This window comes from Monodelphis domestica, chromosome 2 (genome assembly GCF_027887165.1).
Source record: "Monodelphis domestica isolate mMonDom1 chromosome 2, mMonDom1.pri, whole genome shotgun sequence".
In the NCBI taxonomy this organism is placed as follows: domain Eukaryota; kingdom Metazoa; phylum Chordata; class Mammalia; order Didelphimorphia; family Didelphidae; genus Monodelphis; species Monodelphis domestica.
The window spans coordinates 528,595,119-528,615,434 of NC_077228.1; the positions used below are offsets into that span (position 1 = coordinate 528,595,119).

The following is a 20,316-nucleotide window of genomic DNA, read 5'->3' on the forward strand; positions in this document are numbered from 1 at the left end:
CTACTTCTTTAGGCCAAAGCTTATTTAACTATGTGAGGTTAAACAGTTCTTGAAACAGGCTCTCTTACTTGGATGTTCATTTTAATTTTCGCTCTACTAAGTCAATGATCTGTTCCAATGCCCTGAGGCCCTGCTGGCCACCCCTCTCCTACAGGTGTCACCATCTTTGTTCAGATGGAAGCTCCTGGAGGCCAGGGACAGACTTCCCAGGTGCAGTTGCCTCCCTAGTGCTTGGCACACAGTATGCATCCTGTCTCTCTGTCCATTCACCAGTGAGATAGAGGATAATTGGTTGGGTTAGAAAGGGACCCTGGCCATCGTCTCATCTAGCCCTGCCACTTTGCATCCTTTTCTTGTATCCTGAGTGCCTAGCACAGTAGAACTAAGGGTGCAGTGGAAGAGTTCTGAATCTGAATTTGGAAAGATGTGAATTCAAATCCTGCCTCAGACGCTCAGTGCCAGTGAATTGCCCAAACTCCTGAGGGTAGCAGGTGGACAAACTTGGGTCAGAGCCCAGCACATGAGAGTCCTCTTTCTGAAGCACCCACTGTGTACCCCACTAAGGCCACAGAACCCACTGGAGTACAAGGAGTGCACAGCATTGCTCCTTAGGGGAAGTGGGAAAAGGAAACCAAAGCAAAGCCGAGAATCTGGAAAATGGTCACCCAGGTGGCCTCGGAGTCTGGCTGATGCTTCCCAGGGCTGCCGCTCGGGGAGGGCTCCTTCTCTCACATGCTATGGAAAGAATGTGGGACTTGGAGGGTTTCCAGGCATGTTCCATCCCCTCCCTGAGCCCCAGTGGCGCCCTCAAAGGACAACGTGGACACCGAAGCTTCCTTCCCATTGAAATGCAGGATTTTAGGTTCCCTTCAGACAAGGGAAAGATCCGGGGTGCCCCTCCCCTACCTTCTCCCACCTGCCGCTGCGCCCCTCCTTCTCCTGGTCCCACTTACTTGGGGGACTTGAGGTCCCGATGGATGATCTTATGCAGGTGTAAGTAGTTCATGCCACTTGCGATGCCCGTGGACCAGTCCACCAGCAGGCGAGGCGTGACCTTCCTCCCGGCTCTCAAGACCTCGTAGAGCTGCCCGTGGGCGCAGTACTCCATGATGATGCAGTAGCACGGGGCCTGGGTACAAACGCCCCTTCGGAGGGGCAAGAAAGTCAAGCTCCCCAGCCCAGGCCGCGGGCCCTGACCACGGGCCCTTTCAAGAGGTTGGGGAGGAAGGATGAGAAACATCATTAGTGGAGGACGGCCCCAGGCCTGGCTTGGCTGCCGGCTCGAGGCACAGTCTTGGAAAGAATCAAACCGCCTTCTCGCCCTCAAAGACCTTCTATTCTGGAGACCAGTTCATCAGGCCACAGCACCTATTAGGCAGGTGTCTGTGCCGGGCCGTCGGGGACACGACACCCGCCGGCACGTGTATGTGCCAAATAAACGCGAGCATCACCCGGAAGCACGCCTCGGGCTTCCTGCGGCACGGCCTGGGGGGGGGGGGCGAGCTTCTCTGGGGAGGGCCCGGTGGTCCCAGAGTCCCTCTTGGGGTGACACATGAGGAGGGAGAAGGAGCGCCTGGCAGGGGGAATCAGGGAAGGGTCCCTTCGATGAAGGATTGTACTGGTCGGGCTGAGCTGGAATTTCCGCCTGCCTAGAGTGTGCTCCTGGCCTGGCTGGCCACCCTCTGCCCTCGCTCATGCAGCTCCGTCCACACCAGGCCTTCCTGAGCCTCCCCTCAAAGTGGCCTTGGCGGGGAAGTCGCTGCTCTTAATGCCCCAGATACTGATGTTCCCTTGTTCCCTCTCCCATCAGAAGCTGAGCGCGAGGCTGGGGTTTGCGTTCTTGGCCTGGACTCCCAGCCCCTGGCACAGGACGGGCCCGAGAAATGCTCTGTGGCTAGTGGGAGAGACCCCAAGCAGAGCTGGGCACTGATTCAGGGGAGCTCAACCCCCACACTGGGCTGCCCTCCTCAGAAAGATCCCAAGGAAAGGGGGCTCACGGGGCTCGACTGATCCCCCTGGCCAGACGAGGCAAATGGTCCTTAGAATGCGGGACAGATAGTGAGTCAGGGGGTCGCCCCAGATAGTTTAGCAGGAGGAGAAAGACAGCTGGGAGGGGGAAAGGGGCCACAGGAAGGCTTTTCGAGGATGTTAGTGGGCAGAGAGAAGGAACCGGGAGAGAGAGGATGGACTGGACAGAGACAGAGAGAGTAGGAGAGGAAGGGCCAAAAAGATGAGAGACAGAGAGAGAGGAAGAGAGAGGGAGAGAGAGAGGGAGAGAGGGAGGGAGAGAGAGAGAGGAACAGAGAAGAGAGGGAGACAGAGAGAGAGGGAGAGAGAGACAGAGACAGAGAGAGGGAGAGAGAGGGAGAGAGAGGAACAGAGAAGAAAGGGAGACAGAGAGAGAGGGAGAGAGAGACAGAGACAGAGAGAGGGAGAGAGAGGGAGAGAGAGGAACAGAGAAGAAAGGGAGACAGAGAGACAGAGAGAGAGGGAGAGAGAGACATAGAAAGAGAGAGACAGAGAGAGAGAGGGAGAGAGAGAGAGAGAGAGAGGGAGACAGAGAGAGAGAGAGAGACAGACAGACAGACAGACAGACAGACAGACAGAGGGAGAGAGACAGACAGACAGACAGACAGACAGAGGGAGACAGAGACAGACAGAGAGAGACAGAGAGAGAGAGAGACAGAGAGACAGAGAGAGAGACAGAGAGAGAGAGACAGAGAGAGAGAGAAAGAGAGAGAGAGGGGGGAGGGAGGGAGAGAGAGAGGGAGAGAGAGCGAGAGAGAGAGACAGAGAGAGAGAGAATGAGAGAGAGAGAGGGAGAGAGAGAGAGGGAGAGAGAGAGAGAGGAGCTCAGGCAGGATAAATGACTTGAACCTCGGACCTCTTAATCCAGAGTTAACCTAATGTCTGCTGTGTGACCAGAAGGAAGGACAGAACTCTGGGGATGAGATGGGGATAGCTGAGGCACGAGGGCTGGAAGATGGGGTTTGAGGGGTTCCTATTGGCTGCCCTCCATCTTAGCCAGGAGCTCATCCATCCTCTGCGAGGCTGGGCTTTGAGGGTCCCTTGTGGGGTGTACAGTGGGGTACAGTGACGAGGCAGGCAGATTGGGCTGAATGCTGTGGCCTCTGTACCGAGGGGAGGCCAGAGCTCTAGAAGCCCCAACCAAAGCAAGAGGTGCTGAAGGACTTGATGTTCTCCAGTCGTGCTCAGCAGTCCTGGGACAGGAGCGGAGAAATCCCATGAGGCCATTCCCCAGAGATGGGGGTCCCCTGGTGGGGAAGGCAGAGAGTGAGGGCTGAGGGGTCCTGAGGCTTCACTAGCAGGTCAAGCAGGCAGGTAATGAGCCTTCATGAAGTGCCTAGCAGATGCCAGCACTGCGCTAACCACTGGGGATGCAGAGAGCCAAAGCACCATCTCTGCCCTCAAGGAGCTCCCTGGTCTAATGGGGGAGACACAGGAAAGGGTCCTTCCAAGGAGCCTATGACAAGCTGAACAGGAGATGCTCAGCAGAGGAAGGCACTCGCTTAAGGAGGGGCAGGAGAGCTTTCTGGCAGCTAGATGGCACAATGGGTAGAGCCGTGGGCCTAGCCAAGAAGATTCAAATCCATCCTCAGGCACTGATCAGCCACGTGATCCTGGGCAAGTCACTTCCCCCTGTTGGCCTCAGTTTCCTCATCTGTAAAGTGAACTGGAGAAGGAAATGGTCAAGGCTCCAGTATCTCTGCCAAGAGAAGCCCCACAGGGGTCACGAAGAGTCAAACAGGCCTGAAAACTGCACAGTTCCCGTATCTTCTGTTTAAAATGGGCCCCACAGTGCCTGTTCTCCCAGGCTTGGTGGGAAGAGCCTCAGAAGTCCTGCTTTTCTGCTGGCGCCACCTAGGCCTCCTGTCCTCTCCAGCCACCAGTGGATACCACGTGACCATTGCGGAAGGCGGAAGACACCCTCAAGGTCATGGGGCGACCTCCCTCCAGCTGGGCAGATGGGAAGTGGAGAGAGAAAATCAAGGGTTGCCCGGCTCGTCCTCCAGTGACGCGGATGAGACCCTCCAGCAGCAGGTCTAAGGACACAGGTTCAAATGGTGCTGATGAGGGAGAAAAGAGGGAACTATGGAAAGAGCCAGTTTGGCGGTGGGAGCTCCCCACCCAACACGGAGCGCAGTCGCTGGAGAGCTCGAGGACCCTTAGAGCCTGTCCATTCCAAGCCTCGTTTTATTTAAAGACGTGAAAGTGCCTTGTGAAAGATTAGCCAGGTATGAAAGAGCAGAGGTATAATTTGAACCCAGGACTCCAGGACAAGTGTTCTCTCCACTGACAGAGAGAGATGTGGACAGAACAAGGAAGCCAGTGGTTAAGTGAGGATGAACACAAAGGAGAGTTTTGAGGGCAACTGCTGCAGCTCTCTGGCCTGTAGCTTGCAGGGCCTCAGAACATGGAGGGGTTCCCAGTGGTGCTCTTGTTGCTGGAGCTCTCTGGGCTTCCGTGGCTGAATGGCTGCTGGGTCTACTGAGGAAAAAGGGGTTCTCTCTAAGCACAGTGCCCGGCACCTAGTAGGTGTTTAATAGAGGTTGTTTGGTTAGTCTTCTGCAAGTGTGGAGTGGACTGTAACGGGAGATAGAAAGCTAAAGTAGAAAGAATATTAGCTTTGGAGACAGAAGACCTGGGTTCAAATTCTGATGCTAATTGCCCATGTTACCTTGGATAAGTCACTTCACTGCCTTATCTGGAAAATGACAGGGTTGGATCCAATGGACAGGGTGAATTTGTCTTGTCCAGATGTAGCTCTCTGATCCTGTGCTCCTGACCCCCCGAAGCCCCCAGGCCTCAGTTTCCTCCCATGTAAAACGAGGGGGTTAGATTCAGTCTCTCAGGCCCTTCTGGCTCTAGAGCGCTGATATTCCTTCCTGTTCTGAGAATCTCTAAAATGGAAGGAAGAACCAAGATAGATCCCAGGCCTGCAGCAGTCTTCCTTCTTTACTGGACTGCGTCCTCAGTAATTCAGAATGAGCAAATATTGGAGGGTATTTGGCATTACCCTGAGGAAAAACAAGCCTCCCATTCAGGGAGCACCCAAGCAGGTCCCCAGAAAAGGGCCTCTAAATTCTGAATAACCGGAATGATGGGTGACGATCCTCTTTGGCCCCCCTACTTGACCAAAAAGAAACAATCACTCCATTGACCCTTTAGGAGGAACAGACATAAGTTTTCTGGAACTCTATCTCCTGTGGCCATCGCTTCTTCCTATAGTATCCACATTCTAACCGGAACAGAACCGTCTGGAATTCCTGAAAAGAGAATTACGAAATAACCAGGGGCAAAAGGAAAGGATACCCAGGCTTGTCCTACGTCTCCACCTCTGTGCAGAGTTCCTATTGACTCAAAAACAAAAACAAAAGCAACCAGGCCTTCCAAGGATAGAGATCGGGCCTCGAAGATAGTTGTTCAACTGTATACCTGGCTGGTCCATTGGGGAAGAAATGACTTTTGTTGTTCAGTCAGATCTAACTCTTCATGACCCCATTTGGGATTTTCTTGGCAAAGACACTGGTGCGGTTTACCATGCCCTTTTCTAGCTCATTTTACAGAAAAAGAAACTGAGGCAAGTGGGGTGAAGTGACTTGCCTAGGATAACACACAGCTGGTAAGTGTTCAAGGCCTCAGTTGGACTGAAGAAGACTAGTCTTCCCGACTCCAGGCTGTGAATTTTAGTTTTACTCCACCCTGCTTAGTCTTTAGAATTCTAGCAACCAGAAATGTCTACACCCCTACGTAAGGATTAAGTGTCAGGGAGGAAGGCTCTCTTCTTGCATGATGTAGCAAGTATGGTGGCAAGCTAAGCATGGGGATTTGGAATGGGCTAATCAGCCATGGGCACGTGGTTTTATTTTGTATCTTTTTTATTCACTGATTTCTAATGATCCTTAATAAACCTCATAAAATAGAATATCTTTATTATTAGAAATATAATTAATTTTTACAAGGCCCTGCATTCTAGCTAGGGTACCACTTAGCTGCCCAATAAATGATCCAGCAGAAGAAACATTTTAGGAATGGCGAAGTCTTGGAACTGTTTTAATGATCGCTTCCCTCTAGAAGCAGAGGCAAAAGGGTAATCTGGAAATGGAAAGACCAGATAACAATAACGATGGCTGAACATGGAATTTGGGTTTCCGGGACCAGGGATTAACATCAGCTGAGCTACTGCTCCAAGATTCCCTCCGTGTCGTGAACATCGTGATTTTGCGGGTCTCTCTTGTCCCTCAAGTTGACAATGAGGGGAAATTATGACAACAAACTAAACAAACATTTGCTTTTCGCTTGATTGCTGCACTTTCGTATTTGGAAACCCTGGGAAAGGTACAGAGGCTGGTCTGAGAAATGCCTGTGGGCTCACGCTTATCCAGCGCCTCCAATGTGCAAGGTCGGTCATTACTTTAGGAGCTGCGTATAGACAGGCCAAAGTCTAAAGGCCCTACTGGAGCGGATGGCAGATACAAGAGGGACCCCAAGACAAAGAAAAGCCTACGAAGTCTGCAAATAGGAGGATGGAGCCACCAGCGAGGGTGGGAGCAACCTTCAGAACTTGTCGGAGGGTTTTGTATTTATCCCAGAGGCAGTAGGGAGATATAGAAGATTAAAGAGAAGATGACAGGGATGTAAAAGCCTTGCAAAGGAAATCAAAAGAATTTCAGGTGGATGAAAGAAGCAGCCAGAAAAGGCGTGCAGAGAGAAACCAGGGCTTAATAAACGTTTGTTGAATTGAACTGATGAGGTGTGGTTTGGTGGATTGTCACTGACTGGGCAGCCAGATGGTAGGTTCAGGTCTTTCTCTGACGCCTCCCCCCTGGGTGATCTCACTGGTCCCTCACTCATCAGAGGAGGGCAGTGGGGGAGGGGAGAGCCCTAGAGCTTGGGGTCTTGGCCTGGGGGCCGCACTTGTCCGTTTCCTGTCTGGATCACTACAGGCTGTAGCGTTGCTCCCTGTGTAATCCCAGGCTTTCCGCTTTCTTCTGAGATGGGGTCCGTAGATGGGCTTCACTAGATTGTTGTCGCTAGAAAGACTGAAGCGCCCCTGCTCAAGGGCTCGGATGCCAGGATCTTCTGCTTTCTTTCCCAGCGTCTTAGTCACTAATTAGGGAAAGCTCGACCCTAATTGGCCAATGGGGAATGGAATGGAATACGCATTTTTTTAGCAGGTACTATGTGCCAGGCACTGTGCTAAGCACTTTATGAGTATGCATTTAATCCTGGGACGGAGGCACCATTATTATCCCCACTTTTACAGATGAGGAAGGAGGGAAACAAAAGTTAAGTGACTGGCCAATAAGTGGCTGAGGCCAGATTTGAACTGGGGCCTTGACTACCGGGCCCCCAAAATGCCCCTGCTGGCCTTCACTCATGAAGTGCTCATGGACTGACTGCCCAGAGCCCACCTCCCTCTGGGGGCTGGAATGACACTGTACTTTTTTCCTTCTCCCCTCCTGGGCAAAGGGACCAGGTCCTGACTTACTTGAAGGCGATGATGTTGGGGTGTTTCAGCTTGCGAAGGTGCTTGATGTCCGTCTCATTCTGCTCCCTCACCTTCTTGATGGCCACCTCCTCCGCTCGGAACTTGCCCAAGAAGACGGCACCTTGGGCTCCGCTGCCCAGCCACTGCAGCTCCGAGATCTCCTCAAAGGGGACTTCCCAAGTATCTGGGCACACACGAGAGAGAAAAGCACAAGGAGATCTCTTTGAGGCCCCTCAGGAGGAACCAACTCTTCCGTCCTCGCCAGGTCCTTTCCCAGCTGCCTTCTACAACCAGGACAGGGCTGTCCTCTGGACCACAGCAGGAGAAAGCAAACTCCGATGCTTGAATTCTGCTTTGTGGCCAGTCCATGACTACAGAAAACAAAACAGATTACTGAAGAATCATTCATTTAGAGCTAGAGGGGCCCATTGGTCTCCTGGTCCAAACTCCTCATTTTTTCATCTGTGTTTTAACCCTTACCTTCCATCTGTGTATTGGCTCTGAGGCAGAAGAACAGTGAGGGCTAGGCAATGGCAGTTAAAGTGACTTACCCAAGGTCACACAGCTAGGAAGTATCTGAGTCCAGATTGGAACCCAAGTCCTCCTGTCCCTAGGCCAGGCTCTCAATCCACTGAGCCACCTAGCTGCTCCCTTCTCCATTTTTCAAAATGAATTTTTATTGTTAATGTTTGTTTTTACATCAACTCCATTCCCCAGAGTATTCCATCAGTGCCCCATCTCTCCCGGAGAGCCATCCTTATAATAAAGAATAAAAAAGAAGCCCCGCCCCTATGGATTCTGGAAAGACAAAGACAAAAATGGAAAACAAGAAAGGTTTTGGCCTCAAGTCTACTGGGGTTGGGGAACAACGTGTGACCAACTAAATCTCTGTATGATCATTGGAGAACAGAGTGTGTTTGCTGACCAAAATGGCGGCGCCTGGGCTGAGCTTTGAAGGAGGCAAAGGTGTGTGTAGACTGCACCAACTAGAGCTGTTTTCATGTGAAAATGTTTCTTGTTCTCTTTCCTTGAATGTTGATTCAGTGAGCTGGGCAGGTTTAGTATTTGTGAAAGAAAACAGCTTCTGTTCATTGCAGCAGGGCAGGGTGAGGAGGAAAATGTGGGCAGGAAGCAGAGAAACCTACCTGCCATTCCCTGATTTCTCAGTTGTAGAGCTGGAAGGGAGGCCACCTAGTCTAGGCCAGCCCTCTCATTATATAGAGGAGGAAGACACGAAACCCAGGTGATTCCCCCGCGGTTCCCAAGGTCTCTGAGAGAGGATGCTGCTTTGGTATCCAACTGAATCCAGCTCCTTACTAAGGGCAAAGAACAATGGATCCCACTAGAACTTGGGCCAAATTACAGATCTCTTCTTAAGATATTCTTCTCTCTCTCTCTCTCTCTCTCTCTCTCTCTCTCTCTCTCTCTCTCTCTCTCTCTCTCTCTCTCTCTCTCCCTCCCTCCCTCCCTCCCTCTCTGTCTCTGTGTGTGTGTGTCTCTCTCTCCCCCTCCCTCTCTGTCTCTGTCTCTCTTTTCCTCTCCCTCTCCCTCCCTCTCTCTCTCTCTCCCCCTCTCTGTCTGTCTGTGTCTCTCTGTCTGTCTCTTTTCCTCTCTCTCTCTCTGTGTCTCTCTCTCCCTCCCTTTTCCTTTCTCTCTCTCTCTCTCTGTCTCCATCTCTCTCTCTCTGTCTCTCTCTCTCTCCCCCTCCCTCTCTCTTTTCCTCTCTCTCTGTCTCTGTCTTTGTCTCTCTCTCTGTCTCTGCCTCTGTTTCTCTCTCTCTCCCCCCTCCCTCTCTCTCTTTTCCTCTCTCTCTCTCTCTCTGTGTCTCTCTCCCTCCCTCCCTCTCTCCGTTCCTCTCTCCCTCTCTTTCTCTGTCTCTCTCTCTCTTCTCTCTCTCTTTCTCTCCTCTTCCCGCATCTCTCCCTGTCTCTCTCTCTCTCCCCCTTCCCTCTCTCTCTTTTCCTCTCTCTCTGTCTCTGTCTCCGTCTCTCTCTCTCTGTCTCTGCCTGTTTCTCTCTCCCCCCCTCTCTCTTTTCCTCTCTCTCTCTCTCTCTCTCTCTCTCTCTCTCTCTCTCTCTCTCTCTCTCTCTGTGTGTCTCTCTCCCTCCCTCCCTCTCTCCGTTCCTCTCTCCCTCCCTTTCTCTGTCTCTCTCTCTCTCTCTTCTCTCTCTCTTTCTCTCCTCTTCCCGCATCTCTCCCTCTGTCTCTCTGTCTCCCCCGAGTGACTGGCTGACAGATAGTACCATTCCACAAGAGTTATGATGTAGGTAGCATTCCTGTCCCTTCAGACAAAGGGAACTCAAGAGATCTCCCTGCTTGTGCACCCTGAAGAAAAAAGTGCACATACTTTATAGGAAAGAGCTACTCTGATTTGGGTGTGTGCGTGTGTGTGGCTGGAGTCAGAGGACCTGAGTTTGAATGCTGACTGCCACTTACTTTCTGAATGGCTTTAGGAATGTCGTTCCACCTCTTGGGCCTCAGTTTCCTTAATCAGGCCACTAAGATTCTGTCCAGCTCTAGCAATCCATAATTGTTAAAAGCATCTGTGAAAGGGAGTTAGAATAACAATAGCCTTCTGGAGATAAGACTATAGCTAGGCTCCTTATAGCAATGTGTGGAAAGTAGAAACACATTTAGGCTTTTAGTAAGGAAAAAAAAACTCCTAGGGAAAAAGCTTGGAATGGTAGAAAGAACATTGACTCTGGCCACAGATGACTTGGGTTCAAGTCTTGCCTTGGACACTACCTATGAGACCATAGTGATCAAACAAGAAGTATGAAGTACCTACTGTGTGCTACCACTGGGGATACAAACACAAACAATGAAGCCTGCTTAGCCTCTCTAAGCCTCAGTTTCCTCACCTGTAAAATGAGAGGAGTTGGACTCAGGGGCCTTTGAGGGCCTATACAGCTCTAGATCTAGGATTCTCTGATTCCAGGTTGTCATATCCCCCAGGAAGAAACAAAAATGGGCTGAGCTCCCTTGGAAGAACCGGGCTCCCTATCCCTTCAGAACAGAAACTGCTTATCAAGCATATCAAGGGAACTAATGAAAAAAAAGTGGGAAGGAAGGGGGCCTAGCAGTACCACATCTCAAACTGTACTATAAAGCTGTGGTCATCAAAGCAATATGGTACTGGCTAAGAGACAGAAAGGAGGATCAGTGGAAGCAACAAATTGGGAAAAAATATTCATAACAAAACCTCTGACAAAGGTCGAATTACTCAAATTTATAAGGAGCTAAACCAATTGTACAAAAAATCAAGCCATTCCCCAATCGATAAATGGGCAAGGGACATGAACAGGCAGTTCTCAGCCAAAGAAATCAAAACTATTAACAAGCACATGAAGAAGTGCTCTACATCTCTTATAATCAGAGAGATGCAAATCAAAACAACTCTGAGGTATCACCTCACACCTAGCAGATTGGCTAACATGACAGCAGAGGAAAGTAATGAATGCTGGAGGGGATGTGGCAAAGTAGGGACACTAATTCATTGCTGGTGGAGTTGTGAACTGATCCAACCATTCTGAAGGGCAATTTGGAACTATGCCCAAAGGGTGATAAAAGACTGTCTGCCCTTTGATCCAGCCATAGCCCTGCTGGGTTTGTACCCCAAAGAGATAATAAGAAAAAAGACTTGTACAAGCTGCTTGAGGGCAGAGATGACTTCATTTTTGTCTGAATTTCCGGAGCCCGGCATGGAGTAAGAAGGGGCTGAATAAATGTTTGGAATCAAACTGAATTCAATTTGAGCAAGGCCCAGATATAGTAGAGGGAATTCTTGTTCATCCACAGACTGGACTCTTTGGCCTAACTGCTTAAGGTTTAGAGCTGAGATCTCTGCTGGCCTTCGGCAATCTTCATAACTTTTCACCATAAAAGTCCCAGAATTAGTAAGTGTGGATTCATCATTTGTGAGATGAACTGATAACGGAAAGAAAATGTTATATACACCTAGGGGTCAAAGGGTGCTGAAACAGGAGAGTCTGATTTCTCAGTAACGTCCGTTTTACCCATGCTATTCACCCACACATACCCTCACACACACTGATCATGATGTTTGGAAACAACCATATTAGGCTGGATTCCTCTTGCAGATGGGGATATGTAAGTCCAAGGAGTTAGGATAATTAGGAATCCTTTAAATTCAGCCCTTCAAAACAAAGGAATTCTGCCAGTCCCTCAGTTTATCCTTATTTTGCCTGGTGATCATGGGTATATTTAAAGGTATTGGGCCTGCTTACCCTGTCTTGCGTTAACAAAGGTCTCTAGCTCTCTTGGTCTAGGTGAGGGAAAAATTCCACAGGCCCTCACTTCTCCAGGCCACTCAGGGGCAATCTGCAGTCTTGCCCAGGGCCGCTTGCTTGGCACAGCTTTATCTGTTGTTTCACTTCTCTTGGAGCTAAAAGAAGTATTGAACCCCAGAGTGATGGGGAGATGATTAGATGGATACACGCTCAATGTCCTTTGTTCATCAGATTCATTTGTACACCACATCAACACAGGGATGGCTGGCAATAATGGAGAATATGTGGCTATTTTTTACCAAACCTTTTCCTCCTGTTCACCAAGTCTTTCACTAGAATTGCTCAAACCCTAGAAAAAGAGCCCTATTGATTTTCCATGGACACATTTTATTAGTGGGGATTGTGAACATGCGAAAAGGTAGGCAGTTGGAAGAATCAAGGGGTGAAGCCAAAGAGTTTGGCCCTTTTAGCTGTGGATATAAATGGCTCTGAAAGTCAGTGACTGAGCTGCAACTGATTTTGTCTGGCCTGAACCTCTTTGCTGCTTTTCCCCATGACCAATGTGCATCCCCTTCTGCTCACAGTAGTATTAATTCTCCAGCCTTAGTCCCTTCCCTTCTCATTTCTTTGGCTACCAAGCTCACATCCTAACATCTTTGGTGGGGGTTCTTTTATGTGGCTCCCCACACCCTACAGAATTATTTATTCAGAAATGAGAATGAATCATAGAACATCTGAAAAAACTCTTGATGGTTTCCTCGTGCCTTCAGGATATAAAAAAGTCTGGCAAATAGAGCCTTTCACAATTGATTCCAACCTACCTCTCCAGCCTTATTTCACAGGATTTTCCTTCATAAACTCCACATTCGAGTCAAATTGGCTTCCATATTGTTTTTGGATCTCAACATGCCATTTGTCAACTGCTGAGACCAGTGGGGTTAAACTCCAATAGAAATGGGAGCCCCAAAACTGTGTATGAGGATCCCTGCTGCTACACACTGTTATATGTATTATATTGTTTACATGCTATAAGTATGGTATGATATTATATAAGCAATATTAGTTATGTTTCATTGTATTTTTCATGTATTTTATAAATTATTTCCCAGTTACATTTTCATTTGGATTGGGGGGCACTATGGAGTTTTGGGGAGTGCATGCATCATGTTTGCCACCACTGGCTTAGAACATCTCCCCATGCCTGAAAAGCCCTCGCAGATACGATCTTGTCCTTGCCTCTGTCTCTCGGAATTCTTTTCTTCTTTTAAAGCTCAGCTCAGGGATCGCCTCCTCTGAGAAGCTCCCCTGATTCTCCCAGATGAAAGGTCCTGCTCCTTCTAAGAGATCCCAATAACACCTTCTCTGATTTTCTCCTCTGCCCTCGCTAGCTTGTGTTTATTTGCAGCCATGTCACATCCCCATCAGTAGACTTTAAATTCCCCAAAGGCAGGCGCTGCTTCATTTTTCTTTGTAGCTCCAGTGCTAAACACGAGGCAGGCCCCTAAGAAATCCCATTCATTCAACTGGCCAAAGGCAACGAGCAGTTTTAAAAGAAGTGGGCGATGGATGACCCGGAATAAAGTGTTGAAGACTTTAAGCGTCAGAGAAAGGCAAATTCCGACAACACTAAATCAGACAGGCAAAAAGGATACAAACTGGGAAGAGCCAGTCGTGCTAGAGGACCTGTGAACAGGCAGGCACATGCTGGAGGACTGGCCCAACTTTCTGGAAAACTGTATGAACGCAAGAAAAGGGATTCAGCTATTCATAGCCTTTGTTCCATCTAGTTCACTACTGGGTTTATACCCAAGGAGGTCAAGGAAGAAAGAAAGGACCCATTGTTTATTTGTATGCACACACGTGTGTCTACATATGTGCACATATATGTGCCATGTCCATGTCACATGTGTCTGTTTCCACGCTTGCACATATCAGCACTATTTATTAGAGGAAAGCCCCGTGTCCAGTGATTAGGGAATGGGATATTTAGTGAACACGGATAATTCGGAGGCACACGGGAAGACCCAAAGTGAAGATCCAAAGGACAACATGCCCAGGTATAATAAGATAAAGGGAAATGGGTCCCAAAGACAATAAAACTGAGGCCAAACACAGAGGCCTGTTTGGGTTTCCAGTCCTAAAGCTCGAGCCCTGCCTTTCGGTTATACACAGCGAAGGACAGAGATGGAGCGTGACATTCGCTGTCAGCTGGGATGGCTCAAGGAGGCAGTCTGGCTTCCCCGTTTTAGGGAAGATACTCTGGGTTCCTTCTTGTTTTGGGGGGCGGGGAGGGAGTCACCCTCAAAACAAGCTATTTCCTTTTAAAAAATCTTACTGAACCGAATCCCGTCGAGAGCTCGTTTTACTGGCCGGAGGGTGCGATTTAGCCGAGTCTCCACAGGCACCTTCCCTGCTTTGTGCCATTCTCTGTGATAACCACCCCAAGTCCCCATTTGGGACAGCTCTAGTGGCCAAGAACTTTGTCTGGAGCCTGAATTTGCTGCTTCTCATTGCTCTTCGTGCTGCTCAGAGGCCGGCCGGAGCAAAGCTCACGTTCCGGTCACGTGGTCGTAGGATTCATGTGGAATTGAACTCTTGGGTCCCCCCAGAGGGGCCAAACATGTGCTGTGGCGTGTGTGCGTGTGTGTGTGTCCCATCACGCTCCAGACCAGATTAGAGCGCATCTGAGAAATATTTAGCAAAAGAAATAAAAACGCAATAAAACACGTAGACTGTATCTTCATGTTATGCCAGATGCCGTTATATTATATCGCGTCATGTTGCGAGAGATCAGATCGTCTAATCTAGGTATGTATACATATTGGGTTATGTTATATCTTCTCTTCTCTGCTCTCTGAACCCGTGTCCTAACAGGTGGACGTGCTCACCTTCCCCCCTTCTGAGAGAGCCCTGAGCGGGCTGCTTAGTTGCTGCAAAAGGGAGACTAGAAAGAGAGGAGCAGATGCTTCCAAGGCGCGCAAGATTTGAGGTGGCTTCAGAGCCATGTCTATGGAGAGCAAGGAGTGGATCTGGGGTTCGAGAAGCCACGAGTCCAGGCCTGGCTCTCCTTCCCTCCCCTGACAAGTAAAGGGCCTGGGCGAGGTGGCCTCCGTGCCTGGCGTGGCTGTGGGCCACAGGGCGCTGGGTGGTGCTGAGGTGGACAGAGCACGTTAAAAGAGTTCAAGTCAATCGCCCAACACCGACTAGCTGGGAAACTGGGCACGTCCCTTCATCTTGGTTTGTTTCTGCTTCCTCAGCTGTGATGCGGGATAACATCACAGCACTAACCTCGCAGGCGGGTTGTAACAATGAAGAGAGGATTTGCAGAATGCTTGGGACAGTGCGTGGCACATAGTAGGCGCTATCTAAGTGCCAACTATCAGTTCTCTTACTATTATTGGGCAATTGAGGGAAACATGGTGGGCATGGGCAGGCTGATGTCCATTAACACAGGAAATCCTGTAGGATAAGCTGTGAAAAGGAAGTTGATTAAAAAATAAAAGAGGACTTGTGGGTCATATGCTCTGGCACTTAGTAGGGAGTTAATAATCCTTATTGAATCAATTGTCAAATCACAGATCTTTAGGGACTGAGGGGACCCTGAAGGTTGTCACTTTTAAGAGAGGGCTTTAGGGCCTCTCTTAAGTGGCTCAGTGGATTGAGAAATAGGCTTTGGACTCAGATACTTTCTAGTGGTGTGTCCCTTGGCAAGTCACTTAACTCCCAGTGCCTAGCCCTTATTGTTCTTTTGCCTTGGAACCAATACACAGTAATGATTTTGAGATGGAAGGCAAGGGTTTATGAGAGGGGGGGGGGAGGGAGGGAGGGAGAGGCAGAGACAGAGAGAGGGAGGGAGAGAGAGAGAGAGAGAAAGAGAGAGAGGGAGAGAGAGAGAGAGAGAGAAAGAGAGAGGGAAAAAGAGAGAGAGAAAGAGGGAGAAAGAGAGAGAAAGAGAGAAAGAGAGAGAGAGAGAGAGAGAGAGAGGGAGACAGAGAGAGAAAGAAAGAGAGAGGGAGAAAGAGAGAAAGAGAGAGAGAGAAAGAGAGAGAGAGAGAGAGAGAGAGAGAGAGAGAGAGAGAGAGAAAGAGAGAAAGAGAGAGAAAGAAAGAGAGAGGGAGAAAGAGAGAAAGAGGGAGAAAGAGAGAGAGAAAGACAGAGAGAGAGAGAGAGAGAGAGAGAGAGAGAGGGAGAGGGAGAAAGAGAGAGAGAAAGGGGGGGGGTATGAAACTAGCCCAGACTTAACTGAGCTAAAGCATATTATGACTGTTCAGTATTTTCTTTATGAAACCCCCCAAGATACCAGATACATTCACTTGGTCCTTTAGGCAAAGTGAACGTGGTCTCTGAATCAAAAGCTGGCATGTTTTCTGACAAAGCACAGAGTCTCTTAAAAATAACCTTTGTTCCTTGGGCTCAACAGTGCCCCAGAAATCAAAGGGGGGGAATGTGTTAAGTGAAAATATAGGATGAAATTCCACACATAATATATCCATAGGAAGATGGGGTCATGGCTCTCCAGCTCAACTGGACCTTGGATGCCATTGATCTATCCTGCACATTTTACAGATGAGGGGAGGCCCAGTGACTGGCCAAAGGTCACACAGATGGTATTATTTGACAAAACCCAAAGACTACCTCATTCCCATGCCCTGGGATCTTTAATTGACCTAAAGACCAAAGTTTCATCGCCTCTAGGAGTAGTGTGTTGGGAGTAGCAGTGAGAGGGATGGATTTGGACTCAGTGGACCTGGGCTGTAATGTCCGTCCTGCCTCTGAGTAGCTCTGTGACCTTAGGCAAGTTGCTTAATCTCTCTGGGCCTGGATTCTTCATTTGTACAACATGGGGTTGGACCTGAGGGCCTCTGAGGTGCTGCTGAGCTCTAAGGCTATCATTTCTCCTTACTGGGCCTCACTTTCCCCTTCTGTAAAATGAGAGGGCTGGCCTGCAGGGGGGTCCAGCTCTAGACCTGTGATTCTAAATGGGAAAGAAGGAAAGCTGCGTCCTGCCCACCCCTACACGTACCTTGCTGCTGGAGTTTATAGTCGGTGGAGTATGCCTTTCCTATGATGTTCCAGACAGGCCTCAGGCAACCGAAAAGTCCTTCCAGAAAGCCCCCACTCCCGCTGCCTGATCGGCTGAATTGGATCTTAATGTCCTCTGTGCTGCCGGTGTTCTCTCCATCCCCCGCATTCCCGTTGCCCTGAGAAGTGGCCGACTCAGATTCCTCTTGTTCCCTGAGCTGCAAAACACTGTTCTCAAACTGGTCCCTTGAGTCCTCACTGACACTGGTCAGTGCTGTTGTGGCGGTGGGGCTGGTCATACCCTCTGTTAGCTCGGCTCGAAGCACCCCCTTCTCTTCCACATCCTCAAAGAGCTTGGGAGAGGGGTGGCTCCTGGGGGATGTACGCTCATCATGAAGCCCCCCAAAAGCTCGGTTCTCACTCAAGGTCAAGGTCGGTGAGGAAGACCAGCTCAGCTGCTCCTGAGGGCTGCTCATTGTGCCATGGGTGTGCATAAGAACTGGGGATGATATCCAGAGAATGGCTTGAGCGCAGTCCTGTTACAAGAAAGGGCTTCAGGACCTAGGCAGAACAACAAACAAGAAATGCGTGAGTTCATACTAGCTCCAGAGCTCAGGAGGACCCCCTTCGGAGTCTGTTCCTCCAACCCCTCACCTCACAAAGAACCCGAAAGCGAGTGGCAGGTATGGATCCAGTTTCTCTAACTCCAAATCCAGTTTTCTTTCCATTGCGTCATGCGTGCCATATTGAATTGAAGGACCACCACCAAAGAAGAGCTGGTAAGGATACAGAGGCAGGAGGCAAAGGGGAATGAAAACAAGCCTATGAGCTTTGTTACAGACCATAACTCAGCCAGAGGGGAGGCTGAAGGCTACTGTGTTCAAACTTGCTCAGGAACAGTCTCACCGGAGCTCCCTGAGAGGGATCAGGACAAAGAAAAGGCTGCGCCCTAGTCTGTAGTCAGATATGACTGGTGCTGACTTCCACGTTCATGGGGGGAGGAGGAAAAAGCCTTATTTCTACCTACATCTTCATGTCCTTGATGCAGAATGAGGAAGGAAGCAGGAAAAGGTTGAAGGAACTTCAGCACCCTGGCTAGCTCCCATTTCCCAGCCGCAGTCAGGTGCCTTCCAGGCCAACACTCAACAACACACCAGACTGATGGTCCTCTAGATTTTGCTGGAAAACTCACAAGCCCTCAAGGCAGCCCATCCCCATTTGTGGGAGCTCCAGCTCTTAGGGAAGTTTTTTCCTTCATCAAACCCAAATCTGCCTCTTTGAAGTTCCCCTTCCCTTTCACTGTTCTCCATTCTGGCCTGTGACTAACCAAATAAATGGACTTCCCTGTTCCATGGGAAAAGCCTTCAAATTCTTGAAGATACCCATCCTACCCTTACTGAGGCTTCTCTTCTCAGGGCTAAACATTCCCAGCTTCTTCAACTAATCCTGGCTGCCCTCTTCTGGACGCCCTCCAGACTACTAATGTCCCTCCTAAATTGTGAAATCCTGAACAGAACACAGAGTTCAGTTCTGAGTGGAAGTGAAGTTGAGAGAGAAACCAGTACTTTCCTTCTTCTCACTGCATCTCAAGTGGACAGGGCCTTTTTCTTCATTCTATCACTTGCAGCTTTTAGGTTTTCCATCTTTCTCACTAGTATGGAGAGCTCAGGAGAGCTGGGTTCGGATCCAGGCTTGGACACTGGACACGAACTGCAAGATCAAGGGGGCATTTATGGTTCTTTGGCCTCAGGCTCCTTGTGTGTAAAAGGAGAGGGGTTGGATTAGGTCATCTCCAAGGTCCCTTCTGCCTCTAAGTTTGGTAATGCTAAGTCTCTTTGCTCTCAGGCCCCAGTTCTCTCATCTGCTTTGTTGTTGTTGAGTTGTATCTGACTGTGTGATCCCATTTTGATCCTGAAGTAGTTTGCAGTTTCCTTCTCTGGCTCATTTGACAGATGAAGAAACCGAGTCCAAGAGGGGATGAGATTTGTCCAAGGTCACATAACTAGTAAATGTCTGAGGCCAGATTTGAACTCAGGAAGGTGAGCCTTGTTGACTCTAGGTCTGGTACTCTATCCCCTGAGTGCCCTAATCCCATTCCCTCATCTTTAAAATGAGGCAAGTCAGACTTGAAGCATTTATTCATCTCTAAGGCCAGCATTGGAAGTGACATGTGGAATTCATTATATACCAAAAGAGGAAAGCAAGCTCAGTATAAGAGAGATTCACAGTCTCCTGTGTGATCATATTCCCTTCTACACTGTATGGAAAAGGGATTATTTTATTTGGGATGTTCAGAATTTATTTTTTTTTTAAAGAAAGACTGGCTGCCAACTCAAGGCAGAGACATGGTTTCACACTGCATTTCTCACACATACTGCCTGGGTGACATGGACCAAGCAGTTAACTTTTCTGAGCCTCTATTTCCCCACTTGTAAAATGTGGAGGTTGGACAAGATGGCTTCCTATAAGCCATGAAGACGTAATAGAAGAACCACGTCAAGTGAATTTTAAAATAATTTTTAATTTTACAATAATTTCTCTCATCTGCGTGAATGTACTTTGAATCCAAATGATTATCATAAACGTTTCATCATCATTTCACTTTGAAAGATATTTTCATCCAAATAACAAGGTAATGTGTCATTTAATGCCACTTGGTCCCTCAAGGTACTGTATTCAGAACTTCTAGCCCTTCTTCAGCAGAGTTAATAGGGAGGAGGAAGGGGAGCAGCAGCTGTCTGCTCCCTGGGTCACACTGGCATTTTGCCAGCCACCTTGGCTACCCTCCAGGATCACAGAGAGGAAGAAGAGTAGATACAGTGTCACCAGATGTCCTCTAATTCCCATTTTTTTCATCTGAATCCAAGGCATTTTATTATGTGCATTTTAACATATTTATATTATATATAACTATATTATCTTATATTTAGTTATGTTACATTAATTATATATATATAGATGTACATATATATATACACCGTGTTAGTATGTGCTGATGGAATATGGCTGTGATTCCAGAGGTTACAATTACAATATTGATGAAATGAATAAAACTCGGGCCATTTTGATGCTCTCCCCCAATGGAACTTCTCATCTAAACAGAGTCAGATTAAAGCTGAAGCCTGGCGTTATTCTTCCCAGATCTTTTCTATGCTGCTCTGTCACACTAAATTTCTCTCTGGGGCACTGTCTTGCCTAGTCATGAATAACTGAATTACATGGATTCCTTGATATTCTGATCCAAATACAAAAGACTTCATGTTCTCATCTACTTGGATTTCCTTCCAGCAATATATCTCACAGCCAGCCTTACGAGAGACATTTCAAACAGAGGATCAGAACATCTACCAATAGAACATGTTCCTTTATCTGCTTGGAATCCATGCCATATTCTTTCATCAAGATCTAAACTTTTAGAAATGTCCTGAATCCACAGGGCTTTACGCCCATCTTGTGATTGGGTAAACTGAGGTGACAGGAGCTGCAGATCAAGCCTGTCCTTTTACAGGTCACTTGCCCAAGATCACATGG

The 20,316-nt window shown here is 48.6% G+C and overlaps 1 protein-coding gene across 8 annotated transcripts in view; it reads right to left on the reverse strand.

The window, feature by feature from the left end:
- Positions 1 to 20,316, reverse strand: part of MAP3K13 (mitogen-activated protein kinase kinase kinase 13) — a 210,427-nt gene that overhangs the window by 20,634 nt on the left and 169,477 nt on the right. For 7 of the 8 annotated variants that reach the window (XM_056819879.1, XM_001364072.4, XM_056819876.1 and 4 more), the window contains 3 exons: positions 16,787 to 17,346; positions 7,514 to 7,697; positions 954 to 1,145 (listed from right to left, as the gene is read on the reverse strand). In XM_056819879.1, the coding sequence (XP_056675857.1) occupies positions 954 to 1,145; positions 7,514 to 7,697; positions 16,787 to 17,279 (869 nt within the window). In that variant the 5' untranslated portion in view covers positions 17,280 to 17,346. Of the gene's footprint in view, positions 1 to 953; positions 1,146 to 7,513; positions 7,698 to 16,786; positions 17,347 to 17,439; positions 19,670 to 20,316 lie in introns of those variants that run through there. The other variant, XM_056819878.1, reaches the window with a different exon arrangement.